The 23,929-nt window shown below is 37.3% G+C and overlaps 1 protein-coding gene across 4 annotated transcripts in view; it reads left to right on the top strand.

Annotated features, from left to right (window-relative positions):
- The window catches only part of Fas2 (fasciclin 2), an 80,337-nt gene that overhangs the window by 54,501 nt on the left and 1,907 nt on the right, over positions 1 to 23,929 (top strand). For 3 of the 4 annotated variants that reach the window (XM_065302349.1, XM_065302348.1, XM_065302350.1), the window contains exons 2-7: positions 17,859 to 18,055; positions 18,488 to 18,620; positions 18,708 to 18,967; positions 19,042 to 20,110; positions 20,224 to 20,507; positions 20,596 to 20,785. In XM_065302349.1, the coding sequence (XP_065158421.1) occupies positions 17,859 to 18,055; positions 18,488 to 18,620; positions 18,708 to 18,967; positions 19,042 to 20,110; positions 20,224 to 20,507; positions 20,596 to 20,785 (2,133 nt within the window). Of the gene's footprint in view, positions 1 to 17,858; positions 18,056 to 18,487; positions 18,621 to 18,707; positions 18,968 to 19,041; positions 20,111 to 20,223; positions 20,508 to 20,595; positions 20,786 to 21,155; positions 22,862 to 23,929 lie in introns of those variants that run through there. The other variant, XM_065302351.1, reaches the window with a different exon arrangement.

The raw sequence follows: 23,929 nt of genomic DNA, 5'->3' as shown, positions 1-23,929 counted from the left end.
AATTTTATACAGAAGCCTGTTTGTTTATAATACGAGTAAAATAGTTGGCATCAATTTCATTTTGAGTAATTAAAATTGATTTTTTCGGTTGCAATCCGGATGAATAAATCACGAGCTATATTTATTTGTAACAGGATGCCATGAACAGGGCATAAATTTTGGGCGAATTACAATCGGTGTCAGATTTATTAGTGCACGGCAGAGAATAAATATATTTTTGTTTCAAACAGAAGTTTGGTTCTTTAATGATGTGATGTGACTGAATATTTAAATGAATTAACTATTCTCCACGCTTCATTTAATAAATTCGCTTGGGTATAGTTAGGCAAAATGAGCTTTCCTAGGGTTTTGGTGTTTTACGAAGTTAGAGCTTTTTGATAGAATTGCGGTAGCGCGCGCGCAACTCTGCAATAACTTAAATGCAAACTTAATTTTCCGCGAATACTCGACGGAATCCTCTCTTGTTTCCTCCTCGAAAATCTCACAAAGAGCAACGCAGTGATGGCAAGTAGAGTCAACAATATGTATTACCACCAAAAATTTCCACGAAATGAAAACAAACCAACGATAAAAGTCAAAATTGATTAATGAACAGGAAAAAAATTATGATTTTTGACCACCATGCAGAAGAATTAATTATCTGGCATATTTGCGAGTTGTGGCAAATATTTGTTGATTATATCGAGTTGTACGAACGTGTATTGAATACTAATTTAATTATCGCGCCGAACACGCATCCCAAAAAAAGTAAACAGTCATAAAACTCAATTTAATTGCGTTCTCGTTTATAAAAATTAAAATCAAATTAAATACGCATTTTAGTTTAATTTCGGGTAATATATCAGTATTTTGGTAGTTTACAGATTAAACTTAGCTAACTATTTTTAATCTCTCTCAATTTACTCCTCCAACAAACACGAGAAACTTTGTAAACGTTAGTAAACGCGCTTCTGTGTCTCGCTGCGAGTATCAAACAAACTTCAATTCGGAAACGGTTCCCGGAGCGTCGCGACGCCTAACTGTGGACTTAACACACGACAATCAAACAAAGCGATGACGAACCAACAAGACTCGGAACTCTTAACGCAACGCGTATGTGCGTTTGTTTCCTTGTTTATCGTTGTTCGGTTTGGTTACGGGGCGCGTTTCGGGCTTGTTAGCTATGTTTCCATTACTGCCTCTGTTTATACTCGAGGGAGGAAAAAGTGCTCTAAATACGTGTTTTAAGGAATTTAGGAAGAAACTGTTTGAGCATTCCTTGAGCGGTGAAGGAGTTTTCGGCTCCGAATGGCAGACAATAAGATGGCGAACGACAACACGCTTGGCAATTCCGTGCACGCGGGCAAACGCATTTTCCGTTTGTTATTAGCGATGAGGGGATGCGTTTGATGATGATGTTTTCAGTTATCCTCGAGTTGTTATTTTACGTTACGCGTTTACGCAGTAAAGAAAGGGAGTTTCTTGTAAGTGTTGCTTGCAATGCATTTCCCAGGGTCGGCATAGTGATTATAATTTGTAGATATTGTTTACTCCCAAAGCTTTTTTGATAAAATTTGTGATTACTTTCATCCGTTTCTCAATATGCGTGTTATTTTTTACTTACGTGAATCAAATTAGAGTCCGTCTCTGTTTGTATCGAACACGATCACATTCTGCAACTGTTGTCTCTTGTGTTGAATCAGAGGGTTGATTTTAAGTGCAAGGGTGCGAGGTCGAGGTTAAAACAAGTGTTTCCCTTCTTGTGCGGATCGCGAATGCAATTGTGCGTTGTGTTATTTTTCACGTTATTAAATATTCATACGCTGTTCGCAATTTCACGCATTATTTCTCTATCTGCCAACACTTAATTTAAACATTTAACGTTGTATAAATTCTTCCAAAAAATTTAAATAACAATAGAAATTTTCCATTACACTCAACTGGATGAAATGTAGTAACATTTTGAAATTAATCGTCTGTTGGTTTATTAAATGTTTTCCGGTAAATAAAAAGTACATATTTGCAAATGAAAAAAAGAAAAACAAAAACATCGTAATAAAATAAACGTGCAACATAAAAACTCGAACAAACAACAAAAATGCCAGACAAAAAAAAGCACTGCCAGCTTTGTGTTCCATTTCATTTCGTGGCATTTACATGTTAAACCAAACTTTTTTTTTGCAACTTTTGTTGATTGAGACACAGAGGAGACCAGATTCATACCTAAAATGATATAAAAAATGTGCATTAGGCGAAATGGCGCATGAAGACAATAATGTGAGTTTTCATCGTTTTGACAATAAATGGCGCACTGTTCTTTCCGCTGTGCATGTTGTGTCTTTGGGGCTTGGGGTGAGCATCAAAATGGTGAAATTAAGATCACTATCTATAGATTGAGAGAGTGTCTGCGCGACTATCGCTTGCGGCGTTATTGCATTGCGTCAAACATAAGTAAATTTCGACTTCCGTCGGAAAATCACCCTCCATATAGAATAGAAATACAGTGGAGTACGACAGAGCACTTGAAATTGCAGGAAAGTGAAGTAGTTTTCCTTAAATCAGGCAAATCAAACATCCCCGGCTCAGACAACAAGGAAAGACGGAAAGTTTCTCGCAGGGGTGGAAAACCCAAAGAATAAAATGTAATTAGATGTCGCTAATATATAAATTAGATTAATTTTGCGGCGCATCCACAAGTTATAGTTTTGCTGCAAATTTATGTTTAAAATAATTTTTATTTTGGATTCCAGTGAGGTTTAGACAAAGTTTAAAGTTTCGAAATGTATCCAGTGTGAATATACCGCGTTTGCACCATGTAATCATGATGAATGCGGCCGCATTCCTTTGTTTTGAGCGTTTTGAGTGTTTCCAACATTTGAAATAGATTTAAACAGAATATAACTCGCATTTATTCTCGAAAATTGCACCGAAAACTAGTCACAAAATATTAAACACAAATTTCTCTTGTGCATATGAAACAAATCTTTGTGTAGAATATCATCAAACACACATTTGTTGAATGGTACATCGAAATTTTCACTAATCTAAAAGTTACTAAAAAAATTAAAAAACTTCGTGAACTTGAAAATACTATTTTTCATAATCCTACTTAATATACTTACTTGAACAATTCTTTAGCAACTTTCTTGAAGTTTTCGAGGGTATTTAAAGCCAATTAGTACTTTAATAACTGTTTCCGAATAGTTGGCGTGTAGAGCACATTCCGGGCGGGTTGAATTATTAATTTGCGGAATAATTTATTGCCAATGAGCGTTATTATAACTTTTGCTGGGTTTAGGTAAAGTTAATTTGCATATTTTATGAGTGTGTAATTTATTGAGGTAATATTGATGATTTTTTAATTATCTGAATTAAAATGAGCAAATACTGTTTGCCGCAGTGCATGCGTTTCAATTTTCATTCCCAAATTGGCGAAATGTAGCGCGGTTTTAAAATTTAATTATTCAACCGCATTTGGCGGTGTTAATTACGGTAATTGTATTTTATATTTCAATTATATCAATACGCATGACTTGTAGGTGCTATAAATATCAATTTATTTTTCACTTTGTGATTGTGAATAGGATTCGATTAGTGTCTGCAGAAGTATTTTGTATATTTTATTTAAAAACGAGCGATAAAATATTATGTTGGGCCAATTACTTACCTTTCATGTCACACTCATGATTCATGCAGCTGCATAGATGCAACGTGTTAGAAATGTTTGTAGAATAAATAAATAATCTGCTTCTGTGACACCTTTTTATATGATGCTCTCAATCTCTGTCATATTTTATTGCGTCGTGACTTTCTTCCTTCATCGCCGCGTTTGTAATGAAGTTAAAGTACATTCTCGTACATTTTTCATTCTTTATTTTTCTCACTTGAAGTCTGTGTTTTCGTTATGAATAGTTGGCACGCTGGCGGAAAATTTTGCGCGGGCTTTCAACTGGAAGGTAACCAAGCGACGCTAAAGCAATAAAGTGAAATTTCTCCGTGACTTCAGAAGAGCTTTGACCCGGCTAATAAAAAGGATATAATGCTGGATTCAGTGCAATCAGGCGTGAGATGGAATAACACTGTATCGGGTGTTACTTTCACACGATAAAACAATTATTTTATTTCTCTAAGCATTCACAACAACTTAAGTTGCAACAAGATTTATTTCTAGCCCCAATTTTTTTAAGTCAGTTCAGCAGGTGCATTTTGTGTCTCTGTCAAGGTTAAGGTTAAATGAATGATAAATAATTCATATATGCATGTGGAGTCACCTTTCACGCATATGCAAGAATTATAATAATTATTTTTGATGATTTTAGTTTTTTGCGCTTTTATCTCAATAACTCGATCGTAACTTAGGCAACTAAGAATTCATTACTCCCATTGTATTCATTCTTTGTGAGATTCATAAGATCATTGCGAAGAAGCTTTGAATCTTAATCTGTATTTTTTTTTCATTATCAAACTAAATGGAACTCCACACTTTTATGGAAAATTTCATAATTTTAAAAACAGCAACGCAATACTATAGTTCTTCAATTTAATGCGAGATGGCGCTGCCATGCGCGTATTTGCATTTAAGTTGAGATGGAGACTTCTTCAAATTAAAAGTATATTAAGAATTGGTAATTAAATTTGTAATTTGTATATATTATAAATAATCAAACACATAGAGAAATAAACTGGCTTTTACTTCACAAAATTTATATATTTTAATATCTTGTGTTATAAAAAAAATTACAACTTTTCATATATTCTGGTTGCTAGCGATTTTAGTTTAGACGAAATTTGTTACCTAAAAATAAATTTAAAACTCAAAAAAAACTAAATATTCAGCACCCCTTTACCAATTTATATATAAAGAACATATAACAAATCCGTCCACTAATCAGGGCCGCTGAGAGGGGTGGTCAACTGATTGGCTTAGCCTGTATCTTGTGAACTATTACACAATATGTATTGCATACAAAAGTGGAAACACGTAAAAACATTAATTATAGACGATAATAGTCTAAATTGTGAGACTAGTATCTGTCGAATTCATAGATGGCACTTGGATGCACTAAAAATCATAAAATCGAGTTATTTGGCTTATTTTTATATTTATCGACAAACGTGGGTACGAGAAGAGTTTTGTATACAATGCTGTTATCTGCGATTCGGTGTAAACAACGTTGTTAACGCATGTGTCCCGCGCATGTGTCTTGTAGCGCCGCATTAACTTGCTGCATGCGAAGTCTAGTAGATATAGTTAAGATCACAGGTAAAGTGCCTATTGCATATTCGCGCACAAGGTCGCCTGCCGTCGACGCGCCGGCTTAGCGCACCTCTTGCTTTCTTATCATATACAGTTCCGGCGTTGTTTACGCAGTTTCGGCATGCACTATCAGTGGATTGCAGCCAGTTTCGTGCCGGTTGCTGGTTAATCCAGTCGTGTTTTGAGAGACTTGTATCGTTTATTCGTGTTATACTCGAAGATCAATCGACTATTTATTTGTACTTTGCGACTATAGTAATTTGTTTAATATTCGGTAATGTCGGTTTTTTGATCGCGTTTGTTATGTATATTACAAGTCACGTGATACTGGATTTGATAACATTCTTCACTCGGCGTTGTGTTTGATGTCGGTTACTAAATTATATATCGCCCCCACGTTGATTCTCATCATTAAGAAAGATCCATGCGGCTCGTGTAAGTATATTGTTTATTTGCACATATGGTTTATTTTATGTTGATTGTTAATTATAACATAATTCAATTGTATGAAATATTTTTGTTTTAATTAATGTTTTCGTTTAGTTACAGCACTCGTTGTGCCTGGCAGTCCGATAAGCTGTACACTGGTAAGTTTATAATTCAATTATATTTTTTGGTCAAATCTTTCATAATCAACAATTCGTTGGTAGCTCTTTTAGTTTAAGAGATATGAATTTTTGAAAATCGTCGAAAAAAAGTATCAAGCACCCCCCCCCCCTTGGCAATTTTTTCTTAAGAATGAAAATTTTATCTCTCAGATCTCCGTTTTAACTATCCTATCTGATAGAGATTGGTCCTTAGATTAAGACGCTGCGATCAGATCTTATTTATCTCTTTTAGTTTACGAGATATTCGCGATTGAATAAAATAGGCAAAAATTGCAAAATGTCACTTTTTAGCACTTTTGGTCGCATTTTTTTACCCTTTACTATTGGAAATATAATTATTTTATATTTTTATCTGATTGAGAATTTTCCAATCTTTCATAATCAACAATTCGTTGGTAGCTATCTCTTTTAGTTTAAGAGATATGAATTTTTGAAAATCGTCGAAAAAAAGTATCAAGCACCCCCCCTTGGCAATTTTTTCTTAAGACTTAAAATTACATCTCACAGATTTCCCTCTTAACTATCCTATCTGATAGAGATTGGTCCGTAGATTAAGACGCTGCGATCAGATCTTAATTATCTCTTTTAGTTTACGAGATATTCGCGATTGAATAAAATGGGCAAAAATTGCAAAATGTCACTTTTTAGCACTTTTGGTCGCATTTTTCGACCTTTTACTGTAGGAAATATAATTATTTTATATTTTTATCTGATTGAGAATTTTCCAATCTTTCATAATCAACAATTCGTTGGTAGCTATCTCTTTTAGTTTAAGAGATATGAATTTTTGAAAATCGTCGGAAAAAAGTATCAACCACCCCCCCTTGGCAATTTTTTCTTAAGACTTAAAATTTCATCTCTCAGATTTCCCTCTTAACTATCCTATCTGATAGAGATTGGTCCGTAGATTAAGACGCTGCGATCAGATCTTAATTATCTCTTTTAGTTTACGAGATATTCGCGATTGAATAAAATGGGCAAAAATTGCAAAATGTCACTTTTTAGCACTTTTGGTCGCATTTTTCGACCTTTTACTGTAGGAAATATAATTATTTTATATTTTTATCTGATTGAGAATTTTCCAATCTTTCATAATCAACAATTCGTTGGTAGCTATCTCTTTTAGTTTAAGAGATATGAATTTTTGAAAATCGTCGAAAAAAAGTATCAAGCACCCCCCCTTGGCAATTTTTCTTAAGACTTAAAATTTCATCTCTCAGATTTCCCTCTTAACTATCCTATCTGATAGAGATTGGTCCGTAGATTAAGACGCTGCGATCAGATCTTAATTATCTCTTTTAGTTTACGAGATATTCGCGATTGAATAAAATGTGCAAAAATTGCAAAATGTCACTTTTTAGCACTTTTGGTCGCATTTTTCGACCTTTTACTGTAGGAAATATAATTATTTTATATTTTTATCTGATTGAGAATTTTCCAATCTTTCATAATCAACAATTCGTTAGCAGCTATCTCTTTTAGTTTAAGAGATATGAATTTTTGAAAATCGTCGAAAAAAAGTATCAAGCACCACCCCCTTGGCAATTTTTTCTTAAGACTTAAACTTTCATCTCTCAGATTTCCCTCTTAACTATCTTATTTGATAGAGAATAGTCGATAGATTAAGACGCTGCAATCAGATCTTAATTATCTCTTTTAGTTCACGAGATATTCGCAAATGTGAAAAAATCATGTGTGCAGTTCGCATGCGGTAGATGTGAAACTTTCAGAACACAGCGCTGTGAGAGAATGAGAGGAAAGTAGTATCAAAATGGGATAGTTTTAGGGTTTATTTATTATAATATGTGCATCAAGTGTAAAAGTTATTCAATATTTTTCTGCCGATATTCACGACACTTATCGGCATTAGTTTTTGGCATACTTGATGATCGTTCTTATAGTATATTCAGAAAATTTTCAGAATCAATTGGTTTGAAATCACAACGATTCTAAAGAAGTTTTCACATCAAAAATCCTGTTTTAAATTTTTATAACGCGTCTTTTCTACCGTTCAAGGTGTCAACACTTTTGCTGTGCTAGCAGAACTTTCTTATCAAGCGTATTTATCAAAACCCTTTTTCATCACGCACTGACAGTCGAGTGTCAACGTGTAAGCGGATCACATATCATCCATGTAGCACGTCGTTATAAATGGAAACGCGAATTCCGGTCCCAAGCATTGTCTCTCGTTATAACAACACGCCTCTGGTCCTCATGCTAGTCGCATATACTTGAGCACGCTTTTTGATACTTTTGACGCATCTTTGTGTAGTTTTCGGATGAATCACTCGTGGGGTGAGTGAATGACTGAGTGAGGACGACGAGAAACTCTATGCCGTGAAAAGAGCGTCTATAACAAGACAAATATGGGGAAAAATGACGCGCCAAGAATGAAAATAAGGGAAAGCGTGTGTGCAGTGTGCAGAAAGAGTGACTACAAAAGATTTTAATGTCATCGTCGACAAAACGCCGCGCTATTGTTCGTTTGACGTCTAGTTAGTGTTCAAACATACTGTTTCATGAAGACTAGTAATTTTACAAAAGGATCATTATGGTAGATTTTGATTAAATCTCGCAATATGTTTTTATTTACAATTTTTTTTCTGAAAGTTAAAGTTCAATGTATCCGCGTTTCAAAGTTTAAAAGAAAGCGCTGGTTTAAAACTCTTGGGGCCTTCAACCAAAAACAACAACCCTTCCCAAGGAACGCATTAAACGACATTGAATTTCACTTTGTTCACGTCTAAATGACGCGTCTCCCCTGAGGAATCCGAAGGTTTCATTCACATTGCTGCCACATTTTATTTCGAAAATATTTTCAGCGTCTGCTCCAACTCAACAAAATTTAAATTAAAATTTAATCTGCTTTTGATCTGTGCCAGCAGCTGGAATGAAACTGAAATATTGTTGGAAAGTGCAAAATTAAAAGTATTATGCAAGAAAAACTAATTGAAAATAACGGTTTTGCGTTAAGCTGCGGATACTAGGGTTTACAGCGAGTGGCAAAAGTGGACAATAACAATGATCATAACGGATGTCGCCGCCGATGAGAGAAAGCAGCAACAGCTAAACGCGCTTTGGTGCCTTTTCATTTCGGATGAAAGCTTGGCCAGCCTGAGCTGCTTGGGACTTTTATGTCATATCTGATCCCAAACCAATTTCGTACAGTCTCAAATAGGCATAAAAAATACACGACAAAACTACTAGTAATACTCGAAGAATACAGTAAATACACAGAAATATTTTAATTCAAAATTAAATTATGAATAATAAGGTTGTATATTATTATTGTTTATATAATATTTAATTCATGTTATTTGTAAATATTTGTCGGTAAAAAATTGTCATTGTGTAATTACATTAACAGCGTTACATGTATAACCCGTTTTGTCGTGTTTTGTAGCCGGTAGTGGTATATTTTTAATTTTAATTTTGAAATTTATGAAGCGCATCCCGCTCTGGTGTTGGAATTAAAAATTCATTGTTTGCCGCTGTTAATTTCCAAAGGTGGTCGGTAAAAAAATTAATTTAATTAGTTGCGATACGCCCGGCTGGCTCTCGTGAGTATCGTAAAATGAAGCACACAGCGGCCGGATGCGGAAGAGGATACCCAGAGGTATAAGCGACAATTCTACGTGTTGTGAATCTTCGTTGCAATTTTCCGTTTACGAGCACAGCCATATACACATGAGCACCATGATGCAGAAAATCCGGAAAATAAAACAAAAGTTACAATCTAGCAAACGCAATTTTAAAATAATTTCAGTTTTATGAAGGGTTTGATTATAAGGGACGAATTGATCGCCACACGTTCGATTCCTAACTAACGCCATTAATCACTTTCAATACGATCGCTTCGAATTCCGCAAAAAATGAATGCAAAAAGAAGTGAAAACATGCGGGGAACTCAATTACGCCCAGCACATACATCACCACGGGCGTGATTTGCTCACATCCACATTGCATTACAGATAGCTCATTCATTCGAACAGCTTTTCATTCATCGCATTTAAATCCAGAGAGATAGACTTTCTGTTGAGTCAAATTCAGCTTTTATAACTTTGTTTCAGTTAAATTTGCTTTACAACTAAATAACTATTTTCCTCTAACTGACTGTAATCTATACTTATTTACTCTTAATGAATCATCGCTATTGATGAGATGATGAGGTCGTAAGACAAGGAGCTTCTAATTAGACGTAGACAGAGTTCATCGGTCTTCTTGAGAAGACGACAGAGAATAAAACGAACAGAAAGAAATTTACTCGCAGTATGAGCGCTAAGAAGTGCTTCCACGTGCAGAAATAGAAGTATAGCATTTTTGTTCCCCCCGGCTACGAGCCTGGGGAGGAATGATTGATCAACCCCTTATCCGGATCATTACAAGTCATTTGAGAATACCAAGAATGCTTTATTGTAAGTCTACGCCATCATCTTGCAATGCAGTATGATTACCGGTGTAATTTATGAAATTATCACAGGGTTACCAAGGATTATTGAAGCTTCATATAATTAATAGGTTAATTTGTCATTGGATTAACAAGTTGCACTACTATTATTACAGCATGTGCAACGTTTTTATTTTCTCGAGGGTTTTTACTTCATTTCATTCGTAAGGCTTTTGTAAAGCCTTCAATCTGCTTATCTATAACTAAACATGTGCAAGCGACGCATGATGCATCGATGTGAAGCGTAAAAAGCGCCGCATTGAACGACGTTCGGGGTCACGTCACAATACCATTATAACTGTTAGTGCGTCCGCGACATCCAAAGTGACAGGCGTATGTTTAACCCCTCGTGATCCCCATTTTGTCGTCTGCGGATACATTGTGAAGAGCAGCGTGATTTCTGCTCGAAATACTAATGCGGGAAACCTTAGAGACCTAAGAGAGCCGAGTTGACATCCGAATGGTTGGAGTATTGTTAGGTACCACGCTTCAACCACGTGCGCAAACCGGCGGTTGAAGGGGGCTTGAACTCTCTTTATCATCATCGACGCTGCGCGTTAGTACCTCGTCAGGCAGTGTCGAATATTAATTTTAGCATTCGTGCGTGTCACATCTATTTATTCCCTGATTCAATTCGCAACATATCGAGTTATTAATATAAAGAGTAAATCAATAATCACATTGTGTAGTTTGCTGGAATTGTGATAAAAGCTTGGAAAAACACGTTATTTATCTTTTAAACTGCGTTGCATTTTGTTTGGTCAGAAAACAGTTGTGCAATTGTGCTGGCAAAAGAAAAATTTGTTTAGCAAAAGTTTGTTGGTTATTTGTTCATTACAGTTGGTCGCTGCTCTCACCACATTCCGCCATTCCCTCAGCGCTGCTGCTTCGGCAATTAAATTGTTTCAACTCCGGCGTGCACATGTCCATCCGCCATCCGTTCATTTATCAGATAAACGCCGTCCTTCTTGCCCGCGTCGCCCGCTCGCCCACTTATTCGGACATTTTCAACGTCCGGTCTAACCGACCGACGAAATGGAACAATTAACACATATCCTAGGGGTTTCCTAAGGGTTGCACCCGACTGCCGCTCGCATATGTGCGCCAGGACCCCAGGATGTTAAGTGCAGCCTCGTGTAACGTCATTCGGCTTAGATTTTTCTGCATTTTTGGGGTGCAAAGAGCATTTTAACGTTGAGGAAGTTTTCTGATGTTGCCTTAGGCAATTGAAGACAGCATTAATTTCTATTCTATAGACGAATTTAAGAATTAAAGATGTTTTTATTTTCAACTTAAACTTGAACTTTGAACTTGAAAAGTAATTGAATGTATAATTGAATTTTAATGCCATTTAAGTTTCGTGACGAACTTTTCTTTTACTTCTTTTCTTTCTTCGTTTTGTGTGGCGGAACCCACACCCCCTTGGTTAAATATAAATAGGCTGTCATTGGAATTTGTCCCGTTCGCGGACGTTGATAGAAACCTACCCTCGAAGGATTTTAAACTCGCATACTCTTGGGCTGCGATTTCAATACCACCTTCGGGTCGCATTTGTCGAGGGGTTGATTTTACATTCCACACTCCTACTTGCGGACGACAGGCTTCTTTGTTCTTGTCTCCAAAATTGTAAAGGGATATCTAGAATTCCCAAAGCGATTGTAGACCTTAAAATCTAATTTTTCCAATGTCGAAAACCAAAATATTTCGTCTCAATTGAGGTGGAATTTTAATTTTCTAAAAACCTTATTACTTATGCAAGTGAAGATGGAATGAAAATAAGCACCCTCCCAAGTTATTCATGGGTTGTACATCTTTGGTGTAGTGCGGTTTGAAATGGAAAATGGTCGCTCTTAAATTAACCGCGAGAGAGAAAATTGTGTTCGAGAAAAAGTGCCGCGGAGAAAAGTCTGCAAGTCTGCACGAGCAATAAGAGTGATAAATGTCCTGTTGGGGTTCATTATGTTGTCAGGGCGTAATTTTTTTCATGGAAAAATATGCGTTATAAATTTTTAATTTTGCCTCGAACATCTTCAGCATTTTTTCGACTTTATCAAGACAATATTTTACATCCGCTAAAACTTCCAAGACAAGACACAATTTTGAACTCAAGTTTCTGGTTTCATTCATAAAATTGGCAATTAAAACCGAAACTTTGTCGATTCAAGTAATTAAGTACGGATTTTCTGGCTTTCCAGTTGCGCCCCTTTTGAATCGGAAGAAATATTTGAGGCTAGACTCATTGATAAATCGCACTCTCGCACTTGGCGGCGTGGAGAGATGGAGATTTTCGCTATATCAGGGAATGTTGGCTTGTTCCTGCGGAGGTTTTGCGAGTATCGCATAACTCTGCGGTTTGCCTATACCCGGTGATGTAGGGGTTGACTGCCCGGCGCCTCCGGCACCACGACCGATTTGGCATTTGTCGCCAGTCGTAGAGGTGAAATGTGTGCACGTCCTCGCTTGGCACTGGCGGCTAGCAACTGGAAAGTGGAAACAACCCTCACTTTAAAACTCAAACACCCACGTCAGTGTCCGTGTATGTAGCGAGCCAACAACACTTTCTCACCCCGAATGTTTTTGTCAAAATCACAAACCGTCCAAGAGAATCAGAGCAAAGGGGTGAAAGTAGCAACGGAGCGTGAAATTGATCATTTGTATCACGATGAGATTTATTCATTGTGTCCATGGCTAAAAATCGAAAATTTTACCATGTTGGGGTTGAAAGAGTTGGGTAAAAATAGCATGTTTGTGCAATTGCATGAAATTCATAGTGTTTTCGTTCTATTTTCCATTTTATAAGGGTAAAAACAAATAAATTCCGCATTTGCGCTGGCGTTACCATTTCAAAAGTGGTGAATCGTTGAATAAACCGTTATGTCAAGTACTACCCTCTGAAAAGAAGACATTGGGAAAAACTTATGAGACCTTCACAAACCTGTTCCTTGTTGGGCTGAGGATTTCCCAAGCAGTCGGTGGGTAGTCAGTCAGCTGGTTGGCTTTATAGATAACATCCGCTTTGGGAGCGCATAAACAACTTCGAGACTCCATCTCTCTGCGGCGAGGGTTTTACTTGAAATGTATGACTCGTCGTGCACCTCGAAATGGCTGAAACGGTTCTTGAAACCTCATGTGTGACGTTTCGTAGATCGCGGTGTTATTGACTACCGCGAGTCGAGAGCTAACTAACCGTTTGCGTTCATAAATATAAAACATGGACGGGGTGCGCATTCGCACAGCCTGTTTAACTTTACGACATACTTTATTACGCAGACCTCACGTCATACGAACAATTTTACGAAATTACCGTGTATAAACATGCTAAACGTCTAAATCAAAAATAAAGCAAAAATTTGTCCTTTACCATTTACAGTAAAGTTTAAAAAAATAGAAAATTAAAGTGGGAATAATTTTGCATTTAGACGTTGTTCCTTCTGTAAACACTTCGTGTTAATTGACTAACATTTGATGTAGAAACACCCACGCAACTCAGCAACTTTGTTTCGTAGATGGACTTTTCGCTGAGTCGACATAATTCACTTTCCATCAGCATCACAAACTTTCTCAACTCGCATACGAAAATCCCACCCTCGGCCTCAGAATATTAAATATTCATAATTAAACATTTAATATCCTTCTAAATTATATTAAGAACTTATTCATTATTAACTATGCGTGAAGCTAAAATTACACATTCGTACGCATAATGCGTAATTAATATGAAAATACTTCGCAAACAAGCGCCATGTTACGCAACATAACCTAATATAAACAACATTGCGTATGTGTGCTACAAAGTACAATTTGGGGTTCGCTTTGAGCAAGGAATCGCACATCGTAAACTTACTTTGTGTCGGGTTTATTCATTTTCTGTGCGCCAAATGCTCCGAATAAATAAAGCATAAACATGCTTAGGAACTGCACAAGTGGTAGCAACATGAGTTTATCTTATGAAACATGCGTTTCTACACGTTGGATAAGATTTATGATCTTGACTCAGATTAAAAGTCATAAAATTTTATTACATTGCTAAAAAAACACGCATTAATAATTTTATTATATGCAACTCTTCATGAATATGTGATCATGATTACCTACTTTATTTCCATCCTAACGAACAAAATGGCTTTTATTCATGCAGTTTGTACTGTAATAAAGGCGTTCGTTATTCGCGTTGGCAAATGCTAAATTAAAAGCGACTCTTCGGTTAATTAAGTCGTTTTGTCTCGCATTAACGAACTTGATTATGCATAGACGTGTCTGTTCCGCGAGCATGTGCAGTTTGCGCAGTGCACGTCTAATCAAATTCAACTTCGCTTGTCTCATGCCTTCCCCCTCTTGCATTTTGCATGTCGAGATGTCGGGCGTTACTATACGACAAAACAAAATCCGAGGCGGACAGGAAGAAAGGAAATCTAATAAACTTTACCAGTCTTTGCTGCAAAAATAATTAGCGTGCTCTATCAATCGGAGGGGTGCAATTATTTTAATTGTCGCTTCATTGTTCTTCCGGCAAGAGTGAATAATTGTTCGCGCATTGTTTTCTTTCGGTTGCCATGGAAGGAATGTTAAGATTCTAAACCATTTAAACGTTGCAAACGAATTTATGTCGTGGAGGCAGGGTGTTCATGAGCCGTGAGATGGCATCTTGGTTGCTGTGGGAGGCTGCAACTCTCGCACGTTCGCGGTGTGTGCAACTTGCAACCCCCACACCAATTTTATGCTATATGACGCGTGGCGCCATTAACATGGCAATTTATCAAACTTTAAGACATTTCCTATCAGGAGGACGAATCTTAGCATTCCTGTTCCCCGCAAGACAATATGCTACCTTCCCTTGCTTCCGCGGTCTCCCGGGAGACTGATCTCGTCTGCATATGCCATACATGTGCATCTTAGAGGGGATCAAGTTAATCTGCGCATCGTGAGACGTCTTTTTATCATCCCATTGTGTGCTTTCACTTTTTTTTCATTCAAACGTTCAGACTTAGACGAGTTGATGGATTTGCTGCCATTTTTATATGGACACGCATCACTTGGAAAATTATTCGCGGTTATTATTCATGCTGACGTGCAGCCACGTTCTGACACCCAACGTTTACCCAAGCAGCAGCTCTCTACAGAAAGAAATAAATGAAGGCCGAAACGAAACAGAATAAAACCAAAAAGAATGATAAATATCATCGTTTATTTAATCATATTCTCGACAGAGGAGTAACATTATTCCAGGCAACCAATATTACATCACTGGCTCGAAAAATGCGTGAAAACTTTGTTGTAATATTTTTGTTATGGCACATATTGTTTTATTTTATGAGTTTATTACTGCCAGACGCATTAAATGCGCTGTATTTTATTATGATTTGTAGAACTTGTGAGTAAAATTATAACGGCTTGCAGATTGCGTCCCTTAAAAGCAAATTTCATCTTAATGCGACTCTTGGCGCGTTTATGTAGCGACACGTGACTTCACTTACAAGCCAAAGTGCAGACGGCTATTAAATTCAATGAAACAGAACTCGAGTTCTTGCTAAATTGACATTTGGACACTTCGGCAATTCGCAATTGATGTTTTCTATTGAAATGGCGAGTGCAATAAACATTACACGTAATATTTTTGCTTAATGCATCGATGTAAATCGATTGTAATGCGAGTTGTTGTGACGCACTGTATATCTGATGGATACCCAAGATATATGTTATGAAACAGTGGGAATTCCGGCGACGATTTCGTCGCCTCCACATAAATCCACGTAATGGCCGAATTAATCAATCCTGTTCCTACCTCAATTCACGATTTGCGCATTGCTTCGGGCTTTTGCGGCTCCCGCGGTTGTGCGCCCACAAAAGCAGACATCCGAAACGTATTTCTCTTCTTTTATTGCCATAATGACTAAGTATTAATACTTTGGAAAAAATCTAGCGGCAGAAAGCTTAAAAAGCAAATTCGGGTAGTGTAAGCAGTCAAAATCACAGTTTATAATAAATTAATATTGCAGTAATTCTTACTTTGCGTAGTAAAGTTGAAAGTAAAAGTTTCGAAAATAAGTTAATTCAAATTGTCAGAACCATTAACAATGAATTTGTCTAACTGCGGCTGTAAACGAAGAGCGTAAACGATTTAGTGGCACTTTTGCTAGTCGCAAAACTCCTGGCACTCGAGAGTCGGAAAGCGTGGCGAGCGTCGGCTTGGCGTGACGGTGCTTACTGCGCGCGGACTAATTTTTAATGACACTTGTGCATCTTCTGGATCTTGCAGATCGGAAAAGTTTCCGGCCATTTCCACCGCTGTTTGCTCATCGTTGAGCACGAGTTCATTACCATGTCGAATTGCGCACGACGTTCAGATTGCAGGACGTCGCCTTTAACTTCTTTAGGCAATGCCGCCAAGGAGACAAAAATATAATTATAATTTAGTTGTGTTTGTTTGTTCTTTTCGTTCTACTTGAGTTGACGTTAAAATTTTAAAAGTCCGCTTCGCTTTCAAGCGGCGTTGTTGGCAAAAGTGGCGCACTCGTTTTCTAACAATAAACTAATTAGGACTTCATTTCGGGGGTGGAACAGCGCGAAAGGTTCTTTAAGCAACATTTAACTAATGCAAAACTTTTTGCGCGTTGGGAGAGAGAGTGAGTTGTTTTGCGCTTCGACGGACCCGGCGCAGGGTTTGCAGTTGTTTGTCCTGTCGGGCCGACCCCCGACGTCGTGTCGCTCCTATAATTGTTGTTTATGGGACCATTATACGTATTACTTAGTGCGGTGTGTACGACTCCCTCGTGTGACCCCTGCGCGAAGCGCGACTAGAGACCACTAAATTACCCCCCAAAAGCTGACTGCATTGAAGCATGATACAATGCCAACAAGTCGAATCACAATTTTTCAATCTTGAACGTGGTGAAAAATTCATAAAATTTAAATTTTTTCGTGTTTTCAGAATATTAATTTATAACTCCCTAAGACCGAGTTGAACATTTTTAAAATCTATTTCAATTTCGACAATTTTATTTCGTATTTTTTGCTTTCTTTGCTTTGTTACTGTTTCCAATTCCAGGAAAAATTAGTTTGTCGTTTTTACCGCGACAAGCCCATTTTTTACACCCACTCCATGTTGCCGATCAACCCTTTCCTGCTTTCCGTGCGGTGCTTCGAGCACTCCACAGCTAAAAATAAAACAAAATCGCATCCACCAAGATTTATGGTGTTTCGATGTCTGTATTTTCAAGCTGGATATTTGTAGTTAACCGATTGGGATGCCCCCATCCCTTTTACTGCTCCGTCCCGCGCTGAGGATGTGTTTTAATTAACACAACAATAATTCACCACTTGCTTGACAATCACGGTTAAAATACGTCGTGCACACTTGCAAGGGATTATTTAAAGAACCACTTGCGTAAGCACCACACCCAATTTTACATTAATTGCGGGATCTCCTCGCACTAGTTCAAGTAGTTTGTGTTGAATGTGAAGTGGACGTCAACTGCATTTGTTTTGTCTTTTCAGTGACTTCATCAACTTGTCATTTTCAGGATTCATGCATATTTTTTAAATTGATTTTTATGCATTTTTGTTTCAGTTTTCTGCACGGCGCAGAAACCAACATTGGAGATCCAACCGAAGAGCCCGGTGATTATCAAGGCGGTGGGACAAAGTTTGGCATTGACATGCAAGCCGAGCGTGCAGGATCCCAAGCTGATATCGCAGCTCGAGTGGCGCGATCCAAAGAATAGAAAAATCGACAACACCAATTCAGACTCGCCGTTGTACATTCAGGTAGGGTTTACTCTTTCCACTCACTCAAAGCGATAACTCTTTCAAGCGTGCAATCTCGACAGCAGTTTGTTTTCTATGGATGGTTCCCGATAACCACATAGGATAAAGTCGTGAAGATGAAGGGATATTTGTGGATTTAATTTGATGTGGGTCCTTACTTGACCATAGGCTTACGATTTGCAATTTTATCAAGCTGTTAGAATCAACTGAAAATATATTTCTATATAATGCGTTACAGTTTTTCAACTTTTCTGGTTTTGTCACCTAGTATAACATTGCCAACACGAGAAACTTTAAAATGATTCAATAACTTTTCGCGAAACACGAATGATTCTGTTATTAATAATTAACTAATTTAAAACCTTCTGCATACTCTGAACTTTTTAAAATTTATATTGTATTATTTGTTTTCATTTTAAATATTATTTTTAGCGAATTAATGGCGAAACTGCAGCGGTGTTGATATTCACGAGACTGACGGAAAACCTTTCCGGCAACTATATGTGCACAGCGAAATACGCAAACACTGAACCGCTGGAGGCGACAATTAAAGTCGAGACAATCAGTGAGTACAAATCGATCGGATTTCTACCCGAATTAGCTCCACATAGCTGTTAACTCAAAGCCCACAATGACCAATTCTAATTTGCAGTTGACATCACGTGGACGGACGCCCCCGAGTCACAGTACCCCATTCTGGGCAAAGACTTCAAAATCCGTTGCGAGGTTCAGGCAAATCCGGCGCCCATCGTTGACTGGGTGCGCAACGGCGCGCCAATCATCAATAATGACCGCTACTTCTCCGACACAAAAGGCCTTCTTATCAAGAATGTACGTGAGTCCGACGATGGCGTCTACACGTGTCGTGCAGTGGTTGTCTCTACGGGCAATATAAAGGAGCGCAACATCAAGGTAATTTCTTACCCTTCTTTTCGACTACGTTTAGAATTCTGGAGCTGTATTAATGAGAATTTCATGGTTTGTAGGTCGAAGTTCATATTCCTCCTGTCATTGAGGAAATCAAAGAGGTGTCAATCGTCGAAGGCGAGCAAGCCAGTATTCAATGCAAAGGCACCGGAAAACCACCACCAAGGTACACGTGGATTAAAATGGAGAAACGCCAGAACTTGGCAGAAACCGATCGATTCAACGTCATGCCAAACACCGGTCTTTTGCATATTACACGCGCTGAATATACTGACAACGACGAATACAAATGTATTGCGGAAAATCCCGCTGGACGTGTCGAGACTAAAGTAAAAATCAACGTCTTGATCAAACCAAGAATCTATGAGCTTCTCAATGTGACGGCCCCTGTAGGTTCGGAGACCCGCATCATCTGCAAGGCGTTCGGGCGTCCTACACCGAACATTGTGTTTAGAAAACGCAGTTCACAGGATGCCTTCATGATCGGCCAGCAAAAAACTGACTCCAGAATCATCATTGAAAAGAAAATCGATGAGTTTAAAGGAGAAACATTCGGAACTTTAAATATTTACGGATTGAATCGTAGCGATGATGGCCTCTATGAATGTATTGCCGAGAATAAAGTCGGAAGCGCTTACAAAAACGGTCATATAACTGTAGAATTTAAGCCAACGTTCGAGAAAACAAAGAATTATCCGCCTGTGTGGACGTGGGATAATAAGCCGGGTAACTTGACCTGTATTGCCGAATCTATTCCGAACGCGACAATTACTTGGAGACTGGGTGGTGTAGAAATATTGAACAGTCCAACGATGAAGATCGAAAACCGCGGACCGCAGTCCAGCTTGATCGTTTGGCCTTACGCGCAAAAGCGCTTTTACACGAAGTACGAATGCATCGCAAAGAACAAGCTCGGAGAGGCGGTTAAGGAAATTGAGCTGAAAGAGGCTACCGTTCCCTTGCACGTGCAGCAAGTTACAACGGCGGATCTGACCGCAACTACGGTGAAATTCAACATTGTTGGCCCGCCCAATTTACATGGGCTTCCTCTGCGAGCGTTCGTGGTACAATATCAGACTGAACGTGAGCGGGCCTGGGACACTGCTATAAATAGAACTTGGAGTATAGGTAAAGATAAATTGAAAAATGAACAACAAGAACAGTAGTTCTATCAATTTCCATTTGTATTGTCTGATGTTGACTCTATCGGGTGAAAATCTTTTGTTTGTTTTAATTCCCAGACGGGCCACACATCGTGGAGAACCTAATTCCACTAGAGACGTACAACTTCCGGTTTGCAGCCAAGAACGACGTTGGGTTGGGCGGCTTCAGCGGCAACCGACAGATAACGATGCCTCGACGCTCCGTTCCCACCGAGCCAAAGATCCTTGTCTCCAATTTGGAAGAAGGCAACACACGCGAATACGTCGCGCTCAGCCCCTACGCCGATCACTTCGAGCTGCGATGGAATGTGCCTGCTGACAACGGCGATCCGATCGACAGCTACATAATTAAATATTGCATTGTAAGTTTTTAAATTCTCATCTATCCAACTCCTACTCGTCAAAATTATGATTCTGTATTACCATATTTGCATTTTGCCATTTCTGCAGACTCAGCGTGTAGCTGGCGGGTGGAGAGATTCTGAACATGAATGCAGTTCGGAAATCACGCAATCCTACACCTATACCAGCTACGACCTCAACCAGCTCAGTGCGGACACAACGTATAAAATTGAACTGCGAGCGCACAACGCAATCGGCTCCAGTCTGCCGGCCGAGATCCGCGTGAAGACCGCCCGAGGTAAGCAGCAGCAGTATTTTAGTTACGACGCCACCCTTTCGTCTTCTGTCGATCGAGTTTATGTTTCAATTAGTCTATTGATTGCGATTATCGCCGCCGCCCTCGGGATGTGATTCTATGACATTTTCTTATCACGTATAGTTTTATTTTGTCCTCCGTTGTACTTTCTACTAAATTTTTCCCTGACCAATCAGCCCACACGATTTCCGGTTGTGTGTTACGTATTCGTTCGATGATTTTGTATGTTACTAGTATAGTTTAAATTAAATACCTGAAATTATGAGAGAATGGATATATGAGCGAATGAGGTGTGTTTGTGTTGAATATTTTTATCCGTTGTCAATTAACTAAATGAACCTACTCTTTGTAGTAGGAAGATACTACGGGACGGCGTCGAGCACGACGATCTCGATACTACTCCAAGCTGCGTCACTGCTCATAACATGTTTACGAAAATCAAACTTAGTCTAACTCAACTCAAACTTCAACTTTACCCTTTAGTTAAATCTTATCAGTTTAATAAGTTAGCGAATTCTTGTTGTGTTGAGGTTTTCTTTTTGATAAAATCACGAACAACTTTTATACCAAATTCCAAACACACTACTTACATTATTCGACAAATAATTATATAAACTGACCAGTATTACTTATTTACTATCCAGTATCCACCGAACAAAAAACTATATAAACTAAATGAATAAATCTGGAGTAAAAATGAGTAAATAAAATGAAATATGTCGAGGCAACGTTTTTCGTAAGTCAATTATTCTGAGCATGCGAGTTGAAATTTTCGTTTTAATTTCATGGTTTACACATGTCATGACCCTAGCGATCTGTTTCTTGATGTTCTTGCATCTGGATGTGCTCTGGTTTATGTCCACCCATCTATCTCCGTGCAATTAGCTCGCCCGACCCGAATGAACTGACAGTCAATAAAATAATGTTAACGAGCGCAGAAATTAATTCATTTCTGCATCTGATTAAAATCGTTTGATTGTTCGAATAGTTGGAGTAGTAGTTTATTTATTTGTTTGCACGTCGTTTCCCTGAACTCAAATGTAAAGTCTACGATGTTTACTTTTGTTTATGTATCCGTTTTTATTGTAATTCTGTAACAATAACATTCATAATTCATTATTTGTTTTGATCGAATGGCGAATGTATTTGTGTTAATGTTTTGGTTTTGTAATAGCACTAACGTTTGTTATATGATCCAATTTTGTGACTTAGTATGTTAAATATGTTTAATTATATATATTACATATTAGTGTTGTTGTATGCGTGTATTGAGCATGAAGTACGAATGTGATATTATGTAGCTAGTTGATTGTATTATTATATCGATAAGGACGAATTATGATGGTATTATCGGCCGAAGAAAATTAAATAAAACACGTACACGTCGAAGAAACAAATGCTGCCAAAATCTACTATATATATTATGAAAAATTATATATGAAGTAATTATATTAATTATAAGAATATACAATTATGAAATTCATTGGGACTGCATCATTTAGCACATCACAACGTGGTAGAATATCATTTAATCGAACACAATCAATGGCTCAAAATTAAATTTTAAAAATTCACAAACATCACACATGAACATTAAATAGATTTTAAATATTTAACACAAAATTAAAGCATGTGTTAACTGCGATGAAAGCATGCATTTTCAACATTTTGCATGTTTATTGATGTTTTTAATTGTTTCTCGGTAAATTATGACAATAACTTAACTTGAACTTAGTTAAAATCGTTACTCATTAAAGAAAACATTTAACACATTCATTAAACTCTAAAAAATCAAACATACTCACAAATATTTCATTTGATTTAAAGTTTTCTTCTATATTTCAATTGTGTGTTATAAAATAACAAAATATATTTATAAATACGTTACGTTGTAAACTTATCGAATAAGTTTATAGACACATATTTCGTTGAAGATTGAAACTTTTATTACCATCGATAAGGACACTGTTTTGTAAAACTATGTATACATATTAATTATTATGGACGTGATGGGGAATGGAAGAGGGCAAGGAAATGAAGGAATACTTGCGAAACGTATACGGTGTTTTATTACATCCCAGCAAAGTGAAGAAATTAATGAGTTGCAAATTGTTTTTGTTCTGAGTATGGCTTCAGTTTGATTTCTAAACTTATTATTTATTGTGTAAATTTTTATTTTATTTAGACAAATGACGCTTATGTGAAGTGATGTACGCAACCTGAAAGTGATTTTACAATATGCAGAGACAGACTGGACAAATTTGTTATCAACTTCCAAGTATTAAAAAATCCAAGCGGCTGTCTCGGTATATGTATTTATTCATTTATTGTGTGTGTGCGTGTGCATACAAATCGGAGAGTTTTGTGCGCGTTTGCCGAGCGAGCGACGATGATGGACTGAAACAAAAATCCCGCAACAAATTGCATAACTCGTACGTAGATTTACATCTTTGTGATGGATGTAAAGGTATATAACATCACTAATTGTATAAGTAGATGTAGCTTTAGATGGTCTGCATGCCGAGGCATTGTTACCATTATTACCTCCATTCCCATTTTACTATTTACCCTTTTTCCGCGCTTTAATCGCATGTCGCATATCTTTTTCGGTGTTTTGCAACATTTTTACAGGGTATAGTGTATTTATAATTTTTGTATGAATAACATGAGATAACCGACCCTTCTGACTTTATATGTTGGTTTTATGGATACCGCAAGGGCAATAAAAACGGATTAAAATATTCATTTCTTTTATAACGTGTAATAATTTTTTAATGTTTACAAATTTTGTGAACATCGTTAGATGCAAGCAAATAATTTATCTACATGAATATATATATGTTCTTGTTTTAGTCGAAAATAGAGTATAGCATGACATTAGTTATAAAAGTTTGTAAAAACAAAATTAAATATTACGGTGCTCTTACCCACATTTTATTGCAATAATGGTCTAGCCATTATATTACTCATTGTCTTCATTTAGGGAACTGTTTAAGCTTGTTAAACACTTTACAATTTGCGTACAACATTTTTTCGATTTACACCTTGACTAATATTTCTATCGATGTCACTCTTTTCTAAACGTATGCATAATATTTAAGATTGTTTCATAATTATTGAAAAGTT

The sequence above is a fragment of the Atheta coriaria genome, unplaced genomic scaffold (assembly GCF_025399875.1).
Source record: "Atheta coriaria isolate IRGN ID8LTWV9N9 unplaced genomic scaffold, Caltech_Dcor_3.1 hic_scaffold_5_pilon, whole genome shotgun sequence".
Lineage (NCBI taxonomy): Eukaryota > Metazoa > Arthropoda > Insecta > Coleoptera > Staphylinidae > Dalotia > Dalotia coriaria.
This window is presented reverse-complemented; position numbering and strand designations above follow the sequence as displayed.